This window comes from Lissotriton vulgaris, chromosome 12, assembly GCF_964263255.1.
Source record: "Lissotriton vulgaris chromosome 12, aLisVul1.2, whole genome shotgun sequence".
Taxonomy (NCBI): domain Eukaryota; kingdom Metazoa; phylum Chordata; class Amphibia; order Caudata; family Salamandridae; genus Lissotriton; species Lissotriton vulgaris.
In genome coordinates, this window is record NC_141700.1 from 95,749,900 (window position 1) to 95,774,459 (window position 24,560).

At 45.1% G+C, this 24,560-nt stretch overlaps 2 protein-coding genes across 3 annotated transcripts in view; both read left to right on the forward strand.

Moving 5' to 3' along the window:
• PI4KB (phosphatidylinositol 4-kinase beta) overlaps positions 1-24,560 on the forward strand; it is a 256,070-nt gene that overhangs the window by 88,844 nt on the left and 142,666 nt on the right. The gene's annotated exons all lie outside the window — the stretch shown is intronic.
• On the forward strand, positions 10,826-13,785 carry LOC147673491 (uncharacterized). The gene is made up of 2 exons (XM_086946368.1): positions 10,826-11,591; positions 11,727-13,785. The coding sequence occupies exons 1-2, from the start codon at positions 11,536-11,538 to the stop codon at positions 13,471-13,473; spliced, it is 1,803 nt and encodes a 600-aa protein (XP_086802494.1). The 5' UTR covers positions 10,826-11,535; the 3' UTR covers positions 13,474-13,785.

A 24,560-nucleotide genomic window follows, 5' to 3' on the forward strand; every position in this document is an offset into this window, starting at 1 on the left:
GCGTGCCTAGCAGTTTCCACCGCCCACTTCCTGTTCAAGCGCCAGGAGGCGCAACAAAAGGCAGCAGCACCCGGTGAGGTGTGGGGATCATTTCCAAACATACCGGCTCCAGGAGGGGTCGTTTTCACCGCACCAGCACAGCGCCACTGGGTCCCTGACGTTGTGGCCGCCCCCGCCGCTGTGCAGCGCCATCGCACGGCCGCGGAGCGGAGCGGACCACAACTCCCAGCGTGCCTAGCAGTTTCCACCGCCCACTTCCTGTTCAAGCGCCAGGAGGCGCAACAAAAGGCAACAGCCCCCTCCGCCTCGCGGACGCGCGCGGGCGGAGCCCGGGCAGAGGGCGGGCCGTCTGTGGCCGTCAGGGGACGACAGAGGACAGGACAGGCCGGTCCTCTAACATCTAACTTCAGTCATGGGTAAGAGAAAACTCCAGACATCGCTCACAGGGGGAACCAGCAAAGTTAAAATGGCACGTAAAACTAGTGCTCCCGAAAGTATCTTGACATATCTAACATCAGCTGTTGGGAAGCTTAATAAGGAAATAGCTGAGACAGAACGGGAACTTGGTCTGGAGGGAGCTTCGATTGAACATAATGAGCTAAGGATACCCTTAGAGCCCAATATTGTTATTAACAGTGCCTGTGACAACATTCCTAAGGCTCAACAGTCAGTGCATCAGGAGCACTCCACAGGGGTATCTGACCCCCCTGTGCGCGCCCAAGCACTAGTGGGGGATGCCAAGACATGTAAAACTAGGAAAAGAGCGAGATCATATAAAACTCTACCCTCACAATATAGAGCCACTACCAAATCACGACAAACCTCAACTAAATTTGAAGGCTCTATTGAGGATCTGATAGAAAGGGTATTAACTGACACTATTGAATCCACACTCATTAAGATCTCAAGTGATATAGTAGAAACCCTGAAAGAGTGTGTAGCAGGTATTATAACCCGATGTGAGAGGATGAACTCCCTGTTGCTCCAAAAAGTGGCAGAGCATTTAGTAAAGGATCCACTGCATCCCACAGGGCACACCAGCCAACCCATGGAGGTGACCAATACTGAAAATACAATGCCCAAAACAGCACACCTGCCGCTCATTCCATCAGCGATCCCTACAAATAATCCCAAAGCTGCTGGAAACACTCTGCACCCCAGCAGGCAGAACAACTCGGACTCCAATACTTGTGAGGTAAATGAAGGGGCTACAGACAACACATCTCACAAGAGAACGGGGCATGGTTTGTATCCCAAGCCTATGGTGAATCTACCCCCCGAGGCAACTCCTTTCGTGGCAGTTTTGGTGAATGTCCCAAAACTTAATCTGGGTGAATCAGAAACCCAACTAACTCTTATGGAAAACGTAAAGAGTTGGTGCGACAAAAACTGCACAGGCCCCAGTGATGTTTCTGCACATATTAGCTTGGCGAGAAGAGTTACTTGGTTGGGCCCGACAGCCAAACGTTTCCCTGATGATTGTGTCATCGTTAACTTTAGGAATCCACACGTTTGCTCAAGACTCTTTTGGGATGCAACTGACATTATTCAAGGGCAAATACGTGCAGTCCCACTAGGCTTTTTCTATCCTCGCCCAACACAACAAACCATCCGGGACTTAGCTCATAGGAAAAATATCCCAAAACAAAAAGTGCATCTAGCCAGTTGGGCCACTTTACCCCTTAGCTCATATCTTACCCTAGACAGTCACCACCAAGCAGCTCTGACTCCAGGTCTGGAGCTAAGTAACCGCTTTGATGCACTCACAACCCTGGATACAAACATCTGACTGGGCACCGAGATGGGGCAGCAGGAACCTTCTGGGTCTAAAGAGGTTGTAAGAACCATGAAGCTAATGACTTGGAATATCTCAGGCCTACAAACTAAAAGAGAAGACAAAGAATGGCTTGAAATCATTAAGCAACATGAAGTGATTGCACTCCAAGAAACATGGGACACCGAATGCAACTTTTGGGTGGAAGGATATGTATCCCACTTTAAAGCAGCACAAAAGTCTAATAGAGGCAGAAGCAAGGGAGGTCTTGCACTATTAACCTCAGTACATCATATGGGGGTGATGAAAATTATAGACATCAACTCCCCTAACTGTCTCATTTTAGAGGTCTTGATGAATACGGGGGAAAAACTCCTATATGTCAATTTTTATAATGCAACAGAAGGGTCCCAAGGAGGTGAAAACATCCTAATGTTGACTGATTTTTTAAACAATTACAAGAAGAGTCAAACTACTTTGGTTTATTACATTGTTTTTGGTGATTTTAACACACACCTCTGTCAGCTTAACTGTTATAACGGAAAATTCTATGATGATGACTATTTGACTCACCCGCACTTTGAACACACTGCTAAGGGGGGCGCTTTAGAAGAATTGTTGATTGATATGGATATGTCTGAACCAGCTTTTGCGAACCCGAAAGACAGAGTGCCAACATATAGTGCGAGAGGTAGTAACACTATCATTGACTATATTTTTGTGTCACCTAGTATCCTCATGAATGTTATTTCATATAACGCCATTATAACAGCATTTAGTGACCATAACCCGGTCGTTATGGAATTATTTAACATAAACCCTACTGTAGTAAATTATGACCATCAGTCAACATATCCTACAGTAGTCCAGGCTCACGACCAAGGTAGACGGGTTAAATGGTCTAAGATTAATGTTGAGGAATTTTTTATCAAATTGTGTGACGATTTAAGTGAGGAACTTAACATATGTAGGGATCCACTAACAACTGGAGGAAATGTTACTAATGCTTTTTGTACCATATGTAAAAGTGTCGCTGAGGCACTCACAATCAAATCATCTGACAAACCGCGATTGGCACAGGGATGGTTTAATGCCGATTGCTCAAAGGCGCATAAATCTCTTCTAGAAGCCCTTAAATGTAAGCCTCGAAATATAACTGTAGTGTCCCAATTGAGGAAAGTTTATAGGAGTACGATAGAGGCTCGTAAAAAAGAACTAAAACATAGGGCCTGGGAAGCACTTTATGAAAACCTTACTTTAAAAGACAGTGCAAAATTTTGGAAAATAGTGAACTCCCCTTTGTTTAGTGGTAATGAGAATGAGATATTAGAGGCTAATATCACGGAGAAACAATGGCTAGATCACTTTGAAAACATCTATGGAAGTAAGGCCCTTACTACCCCTTTTACTCCTATAGATTCTGTACCTACTGACATGCCATTAAGGGTTTCGGTAAAAGAAGTACTAAATGCAATCGAAAATACTGCCGGCGGGAAAGCTCCCGGCCCGGATGGGGTACCCGCCGATATGTACAAAGCTCATCCCCACATATGGGCAGTAGTACTCGCGAATGTTTTTAATCTAGCATGTATGAATTTGAATGATACCCCCACTACTTGGTCACACTCAGTTATTATTCCAATTTTTAAGAAGGGGCAAAGGGGTGACCCTAGGTGTTATAGACCTATATCGTTACTCGATTCTTCATTTAAGATTCTTGGCAAAGTCATTTTAAATAAAATCAACTTATGGGAAAAGGAAAATGCAATTTTATGTGATACTCAATATGGATTTAGAACAGGGAGGGGTACTGAGGAGCAGTGTCTTAACTTATACATGACTGTTTCTAAATATACTGCTGCTTCTAGTGGGTCAATCCACCTTGCTTTTATGGACCTGTCCACAGCGTTCGACTTAGTAAATAGGTCGAAGCTGTGGACAATTCTCTCTGAGTTGGGTCTAGACCCCGCTCTGATAAATTTCTTAGCTTTTTTGCACAGCGACCTGACGGCATCGGTCCGGATGACTACAGGTGGCAAGTGCACTAAGGGGTTTAGATCAGCTAGAGGGGTGAGACAGGGGTGCATTTTGGCCCCCATGTTATTCTCCTTGTACATTAATTCCCTGTATTCTGTCTTAAAAACTGCTACCCCAGATATACCTATGATGGGAGGATCACCGTTGCCCGTACTGATGTACGCCGACGACACGGTCCTCATTGCCAGAACCCCTAATGGTCTACAGCTGCTCCTTGACTCGTTTGGAGTATTTATGGAAAAACTAGACCTGGTTGTAAATATGGATAAATCACACGTTATGTCCATAGGGAAAGGAAAGAACACCACCAAAACCCTGCGATGTAATGGAGTGATTTTAACTAAAGTTAAAACATTTACATACCTAGGAGTCCTTTTTGACGACAGGGGCACCTGGACTCCACAGGTGGTTAATAAAGCAATGGCGATCCGACGGTCATTTGGAGCGATACAGAGCTTCGCTAAAAGACTGGGGGGTAAACCAACGGAAGCCATTCTCAAACTGTATAGAGCCAAGACCTTGGCTCTGGCTAGATACGGGGCAGGGATTTGGGGTTTCAGGGATTTGGCCCTGATACAGAAGGAGGAGAATAGGTCCATGCGTTCATTATTGGGCTTACCACAGTCCACACCCATCTTTTCTGTTTTAATTGAATTAGGGCAAGGTTACATCGAAGACACCCTTAACCTGGCCCCACTACTTCTCTGGGTGAAAATGTGGTTGAACCCAAACCTGACGCTAAACCGCCAAATTATTACTGACTGCATGGGGAGAGACAGAGCTAATAATATTAAATGGCTGAGTTATATTAAGGCTGCTGCTACCCTCCTGGGTCGTGTTGACCTGTATAGCAACCCCGAGAGGCTGTGTAATGAAGATGTTACATGGATCAAAACACAATTTTTAGAGTCTAGGAACATGCGGCGAGAAGCACAAGAAATAGAGAAAACTACTGTGAGGGCTCACTATATTGTTGTATCCACCATGTCCATCCAGCCGTATTTAAGGGTAGTGAACAGGCCGTATCATCGGTGGCTTCTCACCAAATTCCGTTTCAACCAGATGCACCTTCTTCTGGGAGAATACCAGAAATGGAATAAACCAAGGGATAATACCCCATGTAAATGTGATTCCTTTTCCGACCAAGACCTGACCCATTTTGTATTTTTCTGTCCCTTTTTTGCGGAGGGGAGAAAAAAATACATACTACCACTGATGAGAAATAGGGGATTTATGCAAGTGAAACCTGCATTGCTGTTTTTACAAATTATGGAGACCCCTATTGTGATGTATGGGGTGGCAAGCTTTTTGGTGGCAGCCATGAGAGCTAAACGTCTCAGATCAATGAATTCCATAAATATTGATTGAATCACGTAAATTTAGGTGTAGTATATTACACAACCCATGTCTGTAGATTTGTATAAATAACTTGCACCATATAGTTTTTTTAATTGTTTTCTGAAATTGCCAATGAATGAATTACTTATAGAATATAAATGTGATGTTGAATTAAGGGGTTTTGAATTTACTTTAAAAAGTAAAATGAAAAAAGTAAAAAGTAAAAAGGAAAATGAAAAAGTAACACCTGACCCCGATTTCCCCTTCATAATTGTTCTTTTTTAATGTCTTTTAAAATGCTTTTATATGTATACCACATCCCTGAACCGTATTGTTTAAATATGAATGAAATGCCATCCCCATCTTTATATTTCTTTATATATTTCTTTATATGTATTGATATGCCTTATATGCCTTATATGTGTTTATGTGTGTTGTAGTATACTTTTATGATTTTAACTAATCGAATAAAGTATTTTTGACTCTGACTCTGAATAGAGCAATTTGTTTGTTTTCATGCTCATATTGGTGATGAAATCAGCAAGGAGCATGTCGGAGGTTGATCCTGAGCGTGGAGAAGCAGCGTATTGGTGACTTCCTCTGCAATACTTTAGCAGGCGAAGCGACACAGGACGAATCGAGGGATCCTCTGCCTGCCATACCAAGCACATCAGCTCGCAGCGCGACCCAGGCTGTACCGTGATGGACCAATAAGCAGGATATTCAACCCATTCTCTGCCGCACAAGTCCATAGTATTGTTTCTGGTGAACCTACTATGATACAAAGAACTTCAGCAGATGAAGTCCGAGGGAATGTGGCAGAGAGTGTCGTCTAAGTGTACCAGTTATCTCACCATCGAAGCGGGTGATATCCACTCATTTGTGATGTTAAGAGCATGAAGATTTGAACCCACTCAGGTGGTATCTGGCAGTGCTGCCATTGTTAGGCAGGTTATGTCATCTATATTATCAATGCATAGGCAGCATATATGACGAACTGTGCTGAGTGGTGCAGCAACACCATGCTTATGGCCTCACCTTTGACCTAGAAAAGATCAAATGGTGAGTCACTGGGTACTTTTAGAAGAAAAACGATAACCATTATGCTTTCATTTCTGCTTTTTCCTGATATGTTCTTCTGGTTGCCTGACCCTCACAATGTTGCTTTATTGTGGGTCTTCAAGGTGCCATTCGAATTACTTTGTCGCTCACAGTGGATAACCGTTTCATTTCAACATTTCCTCTGCACTGTTCTGTTGGCATTATGTAGAAATGTACAAATGCAATCCCTAACCATGGACCAGGAGCTGCAAAAGCTCTGAAGTATTCCATTGCTTCCCACGCCTGATCCAGATGAGTCATATGAACTGCATTCATCGGGGTTGTACAATGCGCTCTACTCCCACGCACATCGGTGTTGTGGCCTTCACAAAGACCAGGTATTATTCTGAAGTTTCTGCCTCCCTGCATGTGCAATAAAACTACATCGTCAAAGGCTCGACATCTCGCTGTGCCTCTTTGAGTGTTCGCACATTCATTAAGAGGTTGGGTAAAGCTTTGCTGTTTCTGCGTAGAAGCATGTCCTATTGACTTCCCTTGCACCGGGTGCATGGATGACCATGATAAACTTTCAGAAAAATCTCCATTGCCCTGTGTTGTTTGACTCTCTGGTAGTCTACAAAATCAGACTACGGTGATGACGGGCCTTGGCAAACTGCCATTCCATTGGTCTGTTTGGAGAGGTATATGCTAAGACGACCGCTGCAAAGGATTGCTTGCAGAAGTCCACTGCACTGTGCTTTTTTTTGCAATTTGAAAGGGCTACTACTTCAGATTATTACACAGACTATAAATCACACTGAATATAGTGGTAGCAGATTGTCTGTAAATTCACGCAGCACTGGTAAGAGTTTACACTCTTGCACTGGTCTGTGAAAGTCAAGGCATTGTTTATTCTGCCCTGTTCAGTGAAAGTCTTCAGTTTGCTGACGTGGGTCTGAATTGGCTTGCAAAACTGTCATTAGTCGTGTTTGTGGAGTCCTGTGACTCTTTTCATTAAGTATGTATCTCTCTTTGATTTGTCCCTAAGTGTGAGTTGGGGTCTCCATAATAATTTGGTCCTGCTCGGGTTTTTTGGTTTGTGTTGGCTCGGCATTCATAATTTGAGTGAGGTGGGAGACGCTGGTGGTTGCTGTAGGAAGCATGACAGCCACCCTGCCTTTCTCTGAAGGTGTTGGGTGGCTGTTATTTGTTAGATGTTGTTCTGCTAGAGATGTTTGTGTACCATGTTGAGAACGAAAGTGCTGACCTGAACATGAGATGGCAAGTTTGACAGACCTGTGCTGTGTTGGAGGTATGTGAAGTGTTCGTTCGTATTTTGGGTATGGTTTTTCTTCATGATCAGTGCCATTTTAAACACAGATACCCAGCTATTCAGCATGTTTTGTGCACTGTTTTTAGTATTGTGGATTATAATGGGAAATAAGAAAAATCTGACTTTACTGGGATGTGATGAGCAGATAGGTGTCATATCCCATTGTATTTAATCTGCGTCTTTAAGTAGCTTATTAAACCGATTTCTCGGCGGGTAGTGTGTTTAATTTCTCCTTTCTCTGATACTTTCATCCAAATTTCAGTGGTTCAACCTCCTATTGCCAGAGCTTGCAAATGGCTGGAAGCCTACAGATTAGGTCACAGATTGGTGGAGGACCTCGTCCACAAAGGCACTACGGGGCCCCTCAGAGGTTACAAACTAAAATCATTGGTTTAAGACTTTTGTACTGAGAAAGAGTGTTGGTAAAACATAGAAAACAGCACTATAAGAGCAGCAGCAGTGAGAGCTTCAGTCGTTTTGTAAGAAACATAAAACCCCTCGGTCACATTAGCCAAAGTGTAACTTTGTGCATGGGCCACATGGCCAAAGGAGGCGATTGTTGCCAGGGTGCACAAGTAAGGGTTAGGAGAAGGGAGTATAGGTAGGTTCCACCAAACATTGGCACATGGAGTAGAGGGTGCTTGTAGTCATGGAAGGTGAAGGGAGTTAGAGTAGAAATGAGACTCAATAGCCAGGGGTGGCCCTGGAGCTTAGTGATGAAATGGGTAGCAGAAGATGGTCCAGCTGAAAGACAAAGGGGGCACAGATGAGTGCTGGCAGGGAGTATCAGGGAAGCCAAGCGGTGAGGTGGTGGGGGAGGCACACTTTGGAAGGCTGAAGAGCCACGAGTGGAGAGGTGGAGAATGGGCTCAAGCAGACTGAAATATGAGGTATATGAAAGGAAGGGAGTCCTGGCCTCGTACAAGGAAAGACTGTGTTACCTGCTTGAAATTGTAGAGTAGATGGGCTCCAAGGCAAGTGAGACAGAGTTGCATCTCCTTGAAAGCACAGCAGACACAAACCTGGGTGATGTTGAGAGTCCGTAATCATGCCACAGGAGGCATGTGGAGAGTGTCTAGGGTGGCTCCAGGGTAACATGAAAAGTACACAGAGTGGGGTGATGGTAAATAAAAAGGTGTGACTAGGAGCTGGCAGCCATGCTATGAGAGAGTAACAAGTGAAGGAGGTAGCACAGTGGGTGAGGCTGTGGCCACGGTGGTACATGCCACTGGAGGCATGGCACGTTGAATTTGCCGGCTGGTCCTGGCCAGATGGGGTTTCACACACAAAAAAGATCCCTTGTGCGGTAAGGTGGTAACCAGGGCCACATAGAGACTCCACTTGCACGCGGGAGTTCCAGGCTCATGCAACACAGCTTTCGCAGAGCAAGCTTACTTCGCATACATATCAGGCACTTCACAAGGAAAGCAGGTATAGTATGTTCAACAAAAGTGCATGATTCCCGAGAACACAGACACCAATGCACTGGCAGGAGAATCCTCCATATCATAAGACCTCAGAAGAGCAGTCCGTTTTTGACATTTCAGAACTTATCTTTCAAGAGCAACACCCGTGCATGCTTCTCTAGCACATAAAATAAAGGTACAATACAGACAGCAGCATTGCTAGCTTTCCTACACACAGATCGCTTCTTCCATTGGACATATGAGAGATAGGTTCTTATATTGGGCTTTTACACAAATCCTTGTGATGGAGAAGAAACCTCTTACTGATTTTAGGGGCTTTCATTGAGGATGGAAATAACATCTTTAGGTGAATTGCAGAGAGCCACATCTGACCCTGCTCAACGGTTCATATCGGCCTGTTTTAGGGTGGCTGCATATATGGTGATCTCTGCCTTGACGTTCTAAGGAAATTCTTTAGGCATATGCTCTCAAGCTGGAATGTTAGACAGCAGCCACCATATAACGACCACACAAGGAATCTTGTAATTCGAGAAGATGCAGGGCTGTTACTTTAGTGTGGTTAGGTCCCTCCCGTTCCATCATGATCTGCATGCTGCTTACGGTGAAGCATTGATTTGAATATTAAATACACCATAGTTGAACTAATGAGTATCAGAGAGCATTGTTGTAAGTGCGCATGATGCCGCTTGTTACCTTTATGCTTGGGCCCACACCTCTTAAAACAATAATGCACTATTTTGACTCTGTCAGTGCTACTTTTCATCATGAACAAAAGGTGCTACCATTTCCGGAGAACCACAACTTGGACCTGAGGACTGCAGTTAAAGAAATAGTCAAGAAACGTTTGGATATCTGGAAGGTGGTTGAGAGTTGGGTTCATGGTCCTCGTTGGGGGATCTGGAAGGTGGTTGAGAGTTGGGTTCATGGTCCTCGCTGGGGATCTGGAAGGTGGTTGAGAGTTGGGTCCATGACCCTCGCTCGGGATCTGGAAGGTGGTTGAGAGTTGGGTTCATGGACCTCACTGGAGATCTGGAAGGTGGTTGAGAGTTGGGTTCATGGACCTCGCTGGGGATGTGGAAGGTGGTTGAGAGTTGGGTTCATGGACATCGCTGGGGATCTGGAAGGTGGTTGAGAGTTGGGTTCATGGACTTCGCTGGGGATCTGGAAGGTGGTTGAGAGTTGGGTTCATGGACCTCGCTGGGGATCTGGAAGGTGGTTGAGAGTTGGGTCCATGACCCTCGCTCGGGATCTGGAAGGTGTGTGAGAGTTGGGTTCATGGACCTCGCTGGGGATCTGGAAGGTGGTTGAGAGTTGGGTTCATGGACATCGCTGGATGAGAGCTTCAGAAATAGTTTAACTGTTTGGCTGTTAGAGGATGACACAAAGAAATCACCACAGCAGGCAGATTCCAAAAGCTGGAAAAAACAAAAACAACAAACTTCCCCAGGATTGATCTAAGAAAAAGATTGTTCTGCCGTCGCTGCACAGGCTAGCCAGAATTAGGATAGTGATCACAGATGTATCTGGTCTAATAAAGGCACTTATGTTATTGGTTAAGTCTTCCTCGCAACTCACAGAATTACACAATTACTCCAGTATTGGAACTTTCATAGATTCCCATTGCTTGTATCATTCCCCGTCGTCGGAATGGGAGCCTCGGTAATAATATATATATATATATATATACCTAGGTAAATACACCCTAATAGGTGTAAAAAAGGTAAAAAATTAGGCCTAGGCCTCATTATCTTTTGCAGCCTATTGCTGTCATTATGTAAAAAGACCCAAAGTCCCCTTAGCAACCAATCAGATCAGCCTCACCCTGTAGAACCTTCCTGAGAAAGCTCAGAGCCTCAGATTTTCTACCGCTTCGTTGGTGACAGGGAGTCTCCTTAGAGCTCTGCTCTAACTTCAACTTGAGGTACTGTTTAAACAGTTTTTCTTTGAGGATTTCTTTCAACCTTGTCATGGCTGATAAGGAAAAGAAGAGCCTTTTCAGGTCTTGTGCCACTTGTGGCAAAAAACGACTTTATACAGAGGATCAACATCAAGACTGTATTTACTGTCTATACCCAGACCATAAGGTTGATAAGTGTAGTATATGCAGGAGAATGTCTGTTAAAACCCTCCGTGATCGTGAGGGACGGCTGCTTCTGTGGCTCAGGAAGTTGGAAAGGAAGGATGAAGTAATGTCTGGTGATGAGGAAGATGCCAGATCGACATCTTCAAAGACTTCATTGAAGAGGGGCGGATCGTCTGTGGACACTTCAACTGAACCCCCCTTAAAGGCTGTGCGTGTGACCTCTGATAGGTCTGGCAAGCCAGGGCCTATCTAATCTCCTCACGTGAGTGTTAAGGAGAGGGAAAGGCAGGCACTGCAGGTGCAAAAGGCTAAACTGGATGAGAGCTCGGCTGGGCCTTCCCACCAGGTTAAAGTAGCCAAGTCCGTCAAAAAACCGACTGTAGAGGCCTCTACAGGGGTCAAAAAGGACTCTAAAACATCTGAGGTGATTTTGTCTCCTCAGTCGTCGACGAGCCACCCAGCGACGACGAGGACGACGACGAGAGCGTCGACGAGGACCTCGATGTCGATTCCGTCGACGAAGACCGGATCGACGACGGCGTCGTCGACGATGACCACGTCGACGGTTACCACCACGTCGACGAAGACCATCCCGTCGACGATGACTATTCCGTCGACGGTGGCAATCTCGATGACGACGATCCCGTCGACGAGGACGACGGGCCCGTCGACGACGACAGCTCCGTCGACGAGCCCGTCGACGGTGGACCCGTCGACGATGACAGTTCCGTCGACGATCCCGTCGACGGTGGACCCGGCGACGATGATGGTTCCGTCGACGATGCCGTCGACGGTGAAGGGACTCTCGTCGACGGTCCCGTCGACGACGATTCAGAACAAGGAAACGGTGGATTTGTTTTCAACGCCGTTGACAACAGGAGTGCCAGAAAACAGCAGAAGGAGGAGGATAACCCCAGATATGACTTCTCCAAGGAAGGTGCCATCACTTCCTCCACCCCTTTTGTTGGATGAAGACGACTACTCAGAAGAGGAAAATGAGATGTATGGGGATGCTTACAGTCCATCTCAATTGAATCTGAAATACCATGATTCGGATTTGGATGAGGAATATTATTATCAAAAGGAACAGCGGCCAGAAAGACAGGTTGCATACCAAGATACCCAACCGCAACAGGGCATGGTAACGATGCCTATGAGTCTTTTGACAGACTTAAGGGCAATGCTGGAGGAGTATAGGAGCAAGAAAGGGTCGCAACCTGTGGAAGGTCAAGCACAGGTGCAACCGCAGGTGGTGGCAGCACAATCAGTATGGCCTACACAGGAAGAACATGAGAGGGAATATCCTCGGCAAGTCCAAGTGGATACCTCGGATGAAGATGAAACGGGGCAAAACCAAGATCAAGACCAGGAGAGTGAATGGAACCAATATATAGCTCCGGATCCGGCTTCACCAGTGCCAGACCCGGTCGACTCGCCACCGGCTGATGTAGGAGGTTTCTTCAGCCTGATGGAAAGAGCCACAGCGCGCTTTAAGTTAGCGATGCCTACAACATCTACGGATTGTTTTTTATACGATTTCAAGGAGGCATACCGTAAGGCCGTGCGCTCGATTCCCATTGTGGAGCACATATGGGAGGAAGGGAAGAAAGTGATGCAGACCCCAGCGACGGTCATTCCAACTCTTCCGAGCTTGGAGAAAAAATATAAAGCTCCGGATGACAGTCCCGCCTGTTTGATTGGACAACCTAGACCTGACTCGGTCATATCGCAGGCGGCACAGAAGAAATCGCGGAATCCTTCGGCCACCCTCACGACTCCGCCGGATAAGGAGGGTAGAAGGTTGGACAACGCTGGGAAGCGTTTTTCGTCAATGGCTAGCTTGCTGGTCAGAGCGGCGAATGCCTTGGCGATCCTAGCAAGGTACGACCGCCAGATGTGGAGTGATGTGGCACACTATGTGAATCTGCTAGCGGATGACCAGAAAGCGGAAGCACAGAAACTTCTGGAAGAGGGACAACGTTCCTCTTCGGAAATGATTGATTGCGCGATGGACATCGCCACCATCTCTTTCCGTGCCCTAGGCAGTGCAGCGGTTCTTCGGCGACAAGGATGGCTGAGAGCTACATACTTCCGGCCAGAGGTCCAGAATAGGATTTTGGATTTACCCTTCGACGGAGACATGTTGTTTGGGAAACATGTCGACGAGACCCTACAGGGTATAAAGAAAGACACAGAGACAGCAAGGGCTCTGGGGAACCTGCAATATAGAAAGACACCGTTCCGTGGAGCACGAGGAAGAGGTTTCTCTTCACCTAGAGGAGGTTATCAGCAACAGCGGTATTCACAGCAGTCGCAGTCTTACAGACCACAGTACGGCAATCAATACTATCAGCGGCAGTCGCAATCCCAATCTTTCTCTCGCCAGAACGCTCGTGGACGACAGGGGCGTCAGGGCAAGGACGCTGGCAAGCGTCAATAGCGGCCTCCCGACTCTGCCAACTGTTCCTCCGCTTCTGAGATCTCCAGTGGGCGGCAGGATATCACAATATCTGAGCAGCTGGGAAGAGATTACATCGGATCAGTGGGTATTAAATATCATCCGGAATGGGCATACTCTAGAATTCCAGGACTTTCCACCTACAAGAGCTCCCCACGCCACTACTTCCAACCATCTGAACCTTCTTCAAGAGGAAGCTCAACAAATGCTTCAAAAAGGGGCGATCCAGCGTGTTCCCCTATCACAAAGGGGAGAAGGTTTCTATTCCAGATTTTTTCTGATCCGAAAAACAAAACAAAAGTGGCGTCCTATCCTGGACTTGAGGGAGCTCAACACCTATCTCACGAAACTATCGTTTCGGATGATTTCACTCCAGGACATATTGCGCCTCTTGAACCCAGGCGACTACATGGCAACATTAGACCTGGAAGATGCCTATTTTCATATCCCGATCCATCCAGCTCACAGACGTTTCCTTCGCTTTACAGTAGGCAAGAGTCACTTCCAGTTCATGGTGCTCCCATTTGGATTAAAGTCCGCTCCTCGGATATTCACAAAGGTGCTGGCACCGGTAGCTGCATTTCTGAGGAGACAGTCGCTGGAAGTATTCCCGTACTTAGACGACTGGCTGCTGAAGGCCCCAAGCTTGCAGGAGGCATCGAAGGCAGTGGACACGTGCTTGAACCTCTTTATACATCTGGGTTTACAACTCAACAAGGAAAAGTCAGTTCTTCAACCTGCAAGTACGGTGAAGTTCTTGGGAGCGATACTCAATACTCAGGAGTGCAAAGCCTTCCCATCGGAAGAGAGACAGATGAAACTCATATCGTCAGCCACCCGTTGCCAAAAGAGAAGTTGGATGACGGTCAGGATGTACAAATCTCTTCTAGGGTCGATTTCATCCTGTATTCAATTGATTCCGCATTGCAGACTGCGAATGCGCCCCCTGCAGGAGGAGCTGGACCTTCAGTGGAGACAGGTGGAAGGTTCGTTCGACGACAGGGTGACGATAACCCAGCGGATGAAACGGTCGGTTTCATGGTGGATAAAAAGATCTCACCTCACTGTGGGACTCAGTTTCAAGGCTGCAAGGGCTCCTCAGGTCATTACCACGGACGCTTCTCTTCAAGGTTGGGGAGCGGTCATGCAAGACCTCCAGGTCAGTGGTCACTGGACTCCGGAAGAACGTCGTCTACATATCAACGTTCTGGAGCTAAGAGCTATTCGACTGGCAATGTTGGCTTTCCTCCCAAGGATTACAGATTCAGCAATCCTGGTGCGGACGGACAACACCACCGCAATGCATTACGTCAACAAGCAGGGAGGCACAAGATCGCCACTGCTTTCACAGGAAGCCCAAATACTGTGGGAATGGGCGATAGCGCAGAACATCACACTCGTAGCAGAACACCTTCCAGGAGTGTGCAACACGAAGGCGGATACGCTAAGCCGCCTGAGAGCAGTCTCGCACGAGTGGGAATTGGAGGACGCAGTGATCAAGGACATCTTCTCCCGTTGGGGGACCCCAGCGATCGACCTGTTTGCAACACCGGGGAACAAGAAATGCCGGTGTTACGCAAGCAGGGAACACCATCGAGGGTCACTGGGGAATGCCCTTTCGATGTCCTGGTCAGGCGCGTTTGTTTACGCCTTTCCGCCATTTCCCCTAATTCCTCGAGTCCTCAAGAAACTCAAGATGGACAGGTGCAGGATGATACTAATAGCGCCTGCCTGGGCTCGCCAATTTTGGTACACGGAGCTGCTTCTTCTATCAGAGACACCGCCCATTCATCTGCAACCCAGACTGACACTTCTCTCTATGTACAACGGCCAGGTTCTTCACCCGAACCCGAGCTTGCTTCAGTTGGCGGCTTGGCTCCTGAATACAGAGAGTTTAAGGATTTAAACATCCCAGAAGAATGCAGGACCATCTTGGCACAGGCACGAGCCCCTAGCACTAATAAGACATATAGAGCGAAATGGAAGAGGTTCCATTTGTGGTGTCAGAGGGAAAAAGTACATCCTTTCTCGTCAGCTCCGCATCAACTCTTACCTTATATTCTTTCTTTGGCACAAGCAGGTCTGGCTCATGCTTCTATTAAGGTCCACTTGGCAGCTATTTCCAGGTATAGGAGAACAAGATCGGGTCCCTCTCTATTATCAGCGAGAGTAATCAAACAATTCTTGAAAGGACTGTTTAGAGTTTTCCCGCCAGTTAGGCCCCCACCTCCGGTATGGCACTTGAATGTGGTCCTGGCCCAGCTAATGAGACCGCCATTTGAGCCAGTACATAAAGCGGACCTGAAGTTCCTATCATGGAAAGTGGCGATTCTTTTGGCACTCACCTCTGCAAGGAGAGTAGGAGAGCTTCAGGCTTTAACCATCAAAGAACCCTTCTTACAGTTCAAGAATGATACAGTTATCCTACGGATGAACCCCAAGTTCATTCCGAAGGTACCGACGGACTTTCATCTTAACGAGCCAGTGATTTTGAAATCCTTTTTTCCTCGGCCTTCAACCCAGGCTGAGAGGACACTTCATTCTCTAGACGTTCAGAGATGTTTGAAATTCTATCTACAACGCACAGTTGGATTTCGAAAGACACCCCAACTGTTTGTGGCTTTCGGAGCCCCAAGGAAAGGATTTCCTTTGTCAAAACAAGGGATATCTAGATGGATAACTAGTACGATCCGGTTCTGCCACCAGGCGGCAGGCAAACCTTTACAAGGACAGGTGAAGGCACATTCCACAAGGTCGGTCTCAGCATCAGCGGCGCTGTTTGCTGGAGTATCCATAAAGGACATTTGCAGAGCAGCCACCTGGAGCAGTACGCACTCCTTCACGAGACATTACTGCCTGGAGGCGGCTGCAAAGGAGGATTCGGCTGTAGGACAGGCAGTCCTGAGAAATCTCTTCCAGTAAGAGGTGAGCTTTCCTCTCTTCCCTCCTCCTGTTTTTTCAAACATTTCGTTTATTATGCTTTGTTACTGCTTTATAGTTGTTATAATCTGTGATGTCATTAGCTTATAATGATTCTATACTGTGCACGAAATGTTTGAGGTATGCTAACTGCTATCTACTCTGATACAAGCAATGGGAATCTATGAAAGTTCCAATACTGGAGTAAGAAACAAGTTACTTACCTGTAACTTTAGTTCTCCAGTATTGGTAACTTTCATAGATTCCCATGCGCCCACCCGCCTCCCCTGGGAAAGCTCACTTTAGGGCTAGGTGATTATGTGGCAAAGCAACGGCTACGAAAATCTGAGGCTCTGAGCTTTCTCAGGAAGGTTCTACAGGGTGAGGCTGATCTGATTGGTTGCTAAGGGGACTTTGGGTCTTTTTACATAATGACAGCAATAGGCTGCAAAAGATAATGAGGCCTAGGCCTAATTTTTTACCTTTTTTACACCTATTAGGGTGTATTTACCTAGGTATATATATATATATATTATTACCGAGGCTCCCATTCCGACGACGGGGAATGATACAAGCAATGGGAATCTATGAAAGTTACCAATACTGGAGAACTAAAGTTACAGGTAAGTAACTTGTTTCTTATGGCGAGGGGTTGAGTAATAGCCGTCTGTGTGTGTGATCTTTATCATATCGGACCATTATCTTTGTAACACAATGGAAACGTTTATAGGAATAGACTAAGCAGAGACATTAGAGTGATTGAATATGGCGAGCTTTTTCCATTCTTTATCAAAACACAAATGGTTGTTGAATGGTCTATTTCCAAAGTTGTATCTTCTTGGAGCCGTCTTACCTAGTTGTCAGCCTTGTGTCGCTGTAGTTGTGTGTACAGTATTAGCCATTGTGACACTGGTAACAACATTTGCCTGGTAAATCCTTTTTACACACCTTGAATAGAAGTTCCTCGAATTTAACATGGGTTATGTTGAACAAGCTTTACTTGGGAAGGAAACTGAATGTATAATTTAAGAGATCGAAAATCGTTAGAAGAACTCGCAATAGCACAATTCAGTGCTACAGTAAGAAAATAAAGGGTGTGTGAGCTTTCAGTAACAATAGTATAATGTGAGAAATGAGTATGGTATATATCAACAGGAAGTAATTCTGTTTTGTATATTCTCTCAAAGGCTGGGATTTCGGAGAGTCCTTTTACGTTTGAAATGCTCCTATTTCTCGAGGGACATCACATAAAATCTGCAGCTGGAAGTTTTTTTTTCGATGGTTTCGCTTGGCTTTTTCACCTGCTCTGGTTGCAAGAGCGCTTTTTTCCACCCAAAGCTGATTCCTTCCGAAGGAATGAGGCCTACGAAAGGAAATGCCTGCATGTCAGAAATTTGGCAACATTGCTGGCCGTTTTTGGCCGCGGCCTCAGACATAGGATTGTCCTCGCAAGCACCATCATTGGTTTTGTAGCAGGATGTGAATTGGATTAAAAGTACCTTTTCAAAATGACATTCTTATAAGCATTAAGTGTTTGATAGTAGGTTGGAAGGATGATCTACTTTACCATCAACTTAATTTACCGGATTCTCATAATAAGAGTTGCTACTTTTGTTTTTGAAGCACTTTTAATGTAAAGATACGTTAAGGGGGTAAGAGCTCTTGAATGGTGACCGTGCCAGAGTAAAACAAAATGTAGTATTTACCTGACTATGCCCCTTTTACCATAAAGGTCCTCACCGACCAGTGTAGCACATTATCTGCTTCTTGCTCACAATTCCTACGAGGAGCTCCGGCCTGCTTTGTTTTCATTTTTATCACTGTTTCTCTTCTCTTACCCTCCAGCACTGGCATCTTATGTGGCAACAAGCTTGTGAGTCTCAGCAGTTAATAGCTCTTGCATACTCTTGCATATTGTGCAAGCCATACGGTGCATCCTGTCCACCTTGTGAGCAGTCCTGGTGAGTCCCAAAAGGCCGTCTGGTGTGCAGATGTGAAACAGAAAGATAGGCGTGATATTGAACAACTCTTCACCAGCAGAGCAGTGAGGGCCATCCACTCTTTGTGTAGTGGTGATGGCCATGTCCTGGACAGGGAATACTTTGTCCTTCTAAATGGATAAGTCTGGGCAAGTTCTGAAGAACAATTAAGCAATCGGTTGAATTTTCCTGAGTTAAGCTCATACCAATGCAGTAATTACCAGCAACTGACATCACTGCATTTAGTAACCCGCCCGTCAAGAATGGCTTTTGTGTCCGCAGTGTGCCCTTGCCAATGAGACACGTCAATGTGGCAGTATAAGGCGGGCCTTTCTCCTCACCAATGTGTAGCACCTGCAATCCTCACTGTGTCTAGTGATGTTTCGATACCTCATGGCTGTTATCTTGTGTCCGAATGGAATATTCTGTCACTCCAAAAGACCTACAAAGGTGGCTGCTGGCTCACAATAGAGTTGTATTGTCCACCTGCATGTTGGATATTTTGCACACAAATTAAGACCAAGATCACTGCAATTTTAACCCTACAGCCACTACATGATACAGTACTTTTATTCCAATTAGTGATTCATTTGTACTCTCACTTTGAACAATTTGTTATCCGATGATTAGGGACCAGAGAAAATTGATGTTGCCGGGCAGCTTACCTTTGAAGTTAGCATAACATTTTCTTTTGTTTCCACTCATGTAGTTTTTTGCCTGTACAGTTGCTTCTAGTCTTTGCCGCATTTCTTGGGCTTCCTGCCTATTTTGGAGTGCCAATGTTAAGTCACGTTATTTTGAGCAGTGTGCTTCCTATCATTCCTCGTATGGTCCTAATATTAGGCTGCAGCATTCCACCCCTGGACTCCAGTCTCAGCGGCATTGCTCTTGACTTCATAAGTCAACCAGAGTGATCCTCCTTGTGGCCTGATCTCACATCAAGCACGAGTACATCATTTTGTGCACTCAACAGAATGCAACAACATTGGGGTTTGGATAGTCTGAGGTAATTGGTCTTTTGGGGACAGTCTGGGGCCACTGGTTTACGCACTGGTACACAGTTTTGCAGTTCCTGGACTTCAGTCATTTCTGTTGGGAGTTTAGTTGGTTTGATTGAACTGAACCAAGGCTACAACTCCTTGGTTGAATTGCTAAATGTAACCTATGAGTGAAAATGCAGGCTTCTGGCAACACTGACTCATCTTTTGAATCTAATACAGCCTTTTTATCGACTGTTGGGAAAATTCATGTATGTCTTTTCATCCCCAATCCTGTTTCCAATGGTTCTTCAAAGGATCCAGTGCTACCATCAAGCCTCATTATTCTTATGTCCTTGTTGGCCAGTCCCGGTTATCCATCTTCTTCAGAGTTCTGCTCTGACAACCTAAGGCAAGATTTCCCATCCATGGATGAGTGCTTTCCACCCCTACTTACAGTATCTCCGCTTAAGTGACTGTATTCTGAGGGAGTAATCCTTTCTCACCCAGTCATTTTTAGGTCTCGCCTGTCGATGCGCATGCGCATCGAGCAAGCGAGACTATGGGGGCTTATCCACTCTTTATCCACTGCAAGGAATCGTGGCGATTCCTTGCAGTGCCCGTGACTTTTAAGCTCAATGCGCATGCGCATTGAGCTTAAAAGCGCGTGCACGTCCGTCTTGTTTTACCTCGCATTTCTCCTCCCCCCTCCCCTCTCTTCCCTCCGTCTTGTTTATTTTACCCGCTCCGCCCCCTCCCCTTCCCGCCGTGTCGCATTTCTCCAAACAGGGTGTTTGTTCGTCAGCGTCTGCTTGATCTGGGCATCTTTTTCCAGCCGAGTACTTTCCCCCCTTTTTTCTCCACTTTATTGTCCACTTTATTGTCCTCGCCCTGTTGATAATCCAAGCACGGGCAGCGAGGATCTAAGCCTGCTTTATTAGAAACTGGCAAATTCTCCTCCACTTCTTCTGTGCTCCGGTTCCTGTATGTGCGTTGCGGGGAGACTGGCCTTCAGAGCACCGTGGACAGCAGAGAGGGCAGAGGAAGTTCATTGTAAAAGGACTCCTAAAAAGCATCCCTCCTACAACTCAAGTTAGAGGCTGGCTTTGACTGACGAGTAGGCTTCCCACTTGGCCAGCTTCCGCCACACATCACCAGTAATGTTGGAGCTGTTAAAAATAGGTAAATCACCTACAGCTAATATTTTTCCCATCAGTTCATACTTGAAACACGAATAACCCTTTTAAAAAGTGTTCTACCGTTGCCCATACGATCCCCGACTGATAAAGTAAACAGACAGAAAAGCGATGCTAAAAAAACAAGCATTGGCTATGCTGATCTGTCTGGAATTGGCTAGCAGTCTTTTAGCTTTGCCACTGCCCATTTTGCTTTGCCATGGTTTTCCCGCCGTGTCGCATTTCTCCTCCCCCCTCTTCCCTCCGTCTTGTTAATTTTACCCGCTCCGCCCCCTCCCCTTCCCGCCGTGTCGCATTTCTCCAAACAGGGTGTTTGTTCGTCAGCGTCTGCTTGATCTGGGCATCTTTTTCCAGCCGAGTACTTTCCCCCCTTTTTTCTCCACTTTATTGTCCTCGCCCTGTTGATAATCCAAGCACGGGCAGCGAGGATCTAAGCCTGCTTTATTAGAAACTGGCAAATTCTCCTCCACTTCTTCTGTGCTCCGGTTCCTGTATGTGCGTTGCGGGGAGACTGGCCTTCAGAGCACCGTGGACAGCAGAGAGGGCAGAGGAAGTTCATTGTAAAAGGACTCCTAAAAAGCATCCCTCCTACAACTCAAGTTAGAGGCTGGCTTTGACTGACGAGTAGGCTTCCCACTTGGCCAGCTTCCGCCACACATCACCAGTAATGTTGGAGCTGTTAAAAATAGGTAAATCACCTACAGCTAATATTTTTCCCATCAGTTCATACTTGAAACACGAATAACCCTTTTAAAAAGTGTTCTACCGTTGCCCATACGATCCCCGACTGATAAAGTAAACAGACAGAAAAGCGATGCTAAAAAAACAAGCATTGGCTATGCTGATCTGTCTGGAATTGGCTAGCAGTCTTTTAGCTTTGCCACTGCCCATTTTGCTTTGCCATGGTTTTTATGAAACATTGTGAGACCAGCCAATACCTGGCCGATATTAAAAACGAATAATAAATAAAAACATATTTGTGGTTCTCAAAGAGAACTGTGCGGTGCTACAGTCGTTCCTGGCACTGCAGTGAACTAGTTTTCTTGTGTTGTGATGTGCTCCTTGTAGAAGAGCAGAATGCTACCAAAGCACTTATTTTCGCAATTTAAAAAAAAAACACATCCTCACCCTCAAACGTGCACCCTCAACTCCTCACTCACCCTCACTCACCCTCACTCAGCCTCAACTACTCCCCCTCACCCTCACTCACCCTCAACAACTCACCCTAACTCACCCTCACCCTCACTCACCCTCAACACCTCACTCGCCCTCACCCTCAACACCTCACCCTCAACACCTCACCCTCAACACCTCACCCTCACCCTCACTCACCCTCACTCTCACTCACCCTCAACCCCTCACCCTCACTCACCCTCAACACCTCACCCTCACTCACCCTCACCCACCCTCACGCTCACCCTCACTCACCCTCAACACCTCACCCTCACACAGTGCAATAAGTCTCAGACCATTTCAGTTAGAGCTTTTAGAAATGTTTTTAATTCATTTGCATTGGCTACAGGAAACAAAAATGCTAAACATTTACAAAAAAAACCCATAAACAATTCTAAAAGCACTAACTCTAATGGTGCGAGACCTATTGCATTTCCAATGCTTGTTACTGAGTATGACATTTTTACTAAGAAACTCGCCACCAAGTCTCAATACACAACAAATAGTTGAGTTTTTGCGATTGAAACTTTCTCAAGTTATCTGTCCTTTCGCCTGATTTACAGGTGATGTAATTTCCTTCTCAAAAGTAAACAAATGCAACAGGTCAGTTTGGTGACCTGTGACATTTGATTCCTTTTGCGAAAAATCCTATAGCGTTATTCTTTCTGGTTCTTAGGTTTTCTCGTCTGATTCTGTAGTTGTTGAGATCCATGGGCCTACTGTGACACGAGTCAGTCAACTTTAGGGGAAAGCTAATTTCTTGCTAGTTATTGCCTATTTATATAAGTTGGGTAAGTGAGCTATAAGTCTTATACTCCTCTTAACCACTCGTAATCTTTCATGGGGGCTAGGTGGTACTCTGAACTCAGTAACTATATTTATAAAGCACTTTATACCAGAGGTCTTAAGGCGGCAGTGATATAAATCCTGCATTGGCATTACTCACCTTTGAAGAATTAACAAGGAAAATCACACTATGGATGAAAGCAATAATGGCAAACAAAGCAAAACATGAAAAGAAGGCTGAGGGGATTATTACATTAGGATCGGTATAAATTAAGCATTTCTTTTTACAAAGTTCCAGGGATAGAAGATGTAAAATCCATTTTGATATTGTCCCAACCCTTGCTTCTGCAAGGAACACACATTTTCTCCAGAGCTTATGAGGACACACAGTGAAGAATATGGCTGAGGCCAAGTTCTTAACATGGTTGTATGCTAAGAAGGATATTTTTAAATAAGTTATGCTCCTTAATCAGCTATCATACTTTTTAGAGGGACAGTCCTTCTTCACAAATTTAAACTGAGTTTTACTGCAGCATTCTGATATAGCTATGATATATGCATATAATGGAGCAACAGCAAGGTAAGTGAAATGCTTTACCATAGCCTTGCCCTGGAATTGATGGGTACACATAGCCCATAGATTAGGCGAGAGTTAGGGGCAGATATTACAAAGATTTTTTTCTTTAAAAACAAAATTAGCAGTTCTTGTTAGCCCATCTGAATTGATGGACCCAGAGGCGCTGTACAATGTCAGGAAATTAAAAGGCAGGGAAGGGTTTGTCATATGTTCTGAGCTTTTCTTCCTGTGTTTCTGCTAGGTGCTGTTTATTGCAATAAACCTTTAGATTTTAAGATCCTCTGTCTAACAGATTATTGCTTAATAGTGGAAGTTTGACCCTGGGCATGCAGGACATTTGCAAAACTAAGAGATGACATAGACAGGGACATTTCTTATGATCCCTGTTACAAACTGGGTGTTTTTCTTTATTTGCATGCCTTTTTTGGGAGATATATTTTACTTGGTATGCTCAATGCCTATTTTCAAAAAAATGGGTGAAAACAACTTTTTCAAAAGTACGGATTCTCCCAAATAGAGGGTAATCTGAAAGAACTGCAGTCAATGATTCACTATATGTTAACGGAATGATTAGTGGAGCTTCTGCCATTATGGTGAATTTCCCTTTTCCAGATATAAACTCTAGAGAACAATTGTTGAGATTGAGCTTCTGTTCCATAAAACTCTTTATTTTATATTGTAAATTATGGGTAACTTAAGATATAACACACTTTGTTTATGTGTGATGAATGCCTTTTGAGACTTAGGTTGCCATATTATAGTGCCTGTGTTTCCGCAAGGACAGTGAAATGGGTTTTTATCTGGCGCCAATACATGTATGTACACATATTCATGTAAACATTTGAACCAGTTATAGGATTCTTTACCAGTTGTTAAATCATTGGAACTAACATTTCTGTGAAAGTAAATTCTTTTTTTTTTTAAAAGCAGACTTTAATGATCAAATGCTTTCTGATAAATTGTGAAGTTATACAATAAATAAATAAAAAAAAAAGCCAAAAATACCTTCTTCAAGGGACCTAGGGGAAACTGTGTCAGATGTGACGTCATACTTGATTACAAAAAAAATCTGTATTTTAGCCTGTTGTATTTTATTCACTTACTTAATATTGCTTATATCTCTTTAAGTCACATGGGATAACTCATGACAGTAATTTGAACATGAAATACCATATTAATACCCAGGCAAAAAGTGCCTTCTGTATGTTGAATAACCTAAAAATAAAACCCATCATCCCCCTTGAAAATCTGAAGACTGTATAGCAATCCCTAGTCCTCTCCAAGCCGAACTACGGCAATTCAACGATCACTGGTACCCCAAAAAGCCACCCTATCCCGATGAAATCCACACTCAACGCAGCGGCTAGACTACTCTCTGGAGAGTGGTGATATGACAAATTCACTCCCATACTTAACTCTCAACTGGCTACCTGTCGAAGTGAGAAGCATATTCAAAACTGCT

Bases quoted from the DNA above. Each gene is read 5' to 3' on its own strand.
- LOC147673491 (XM_086946368.1), top strand. From the start codon at position 11,536: ATGTCGATTCCGTCGACGAAGACCGGATCGACGACGGCGTCGTCGACG. The intron at 11,592-11,726 runs GTCGACGGTTAC...TCCGTCGACGAG, and splicing joins GCGTCGTCGACGATGACCAC to CCCGTCGACGGTGGACCCGT.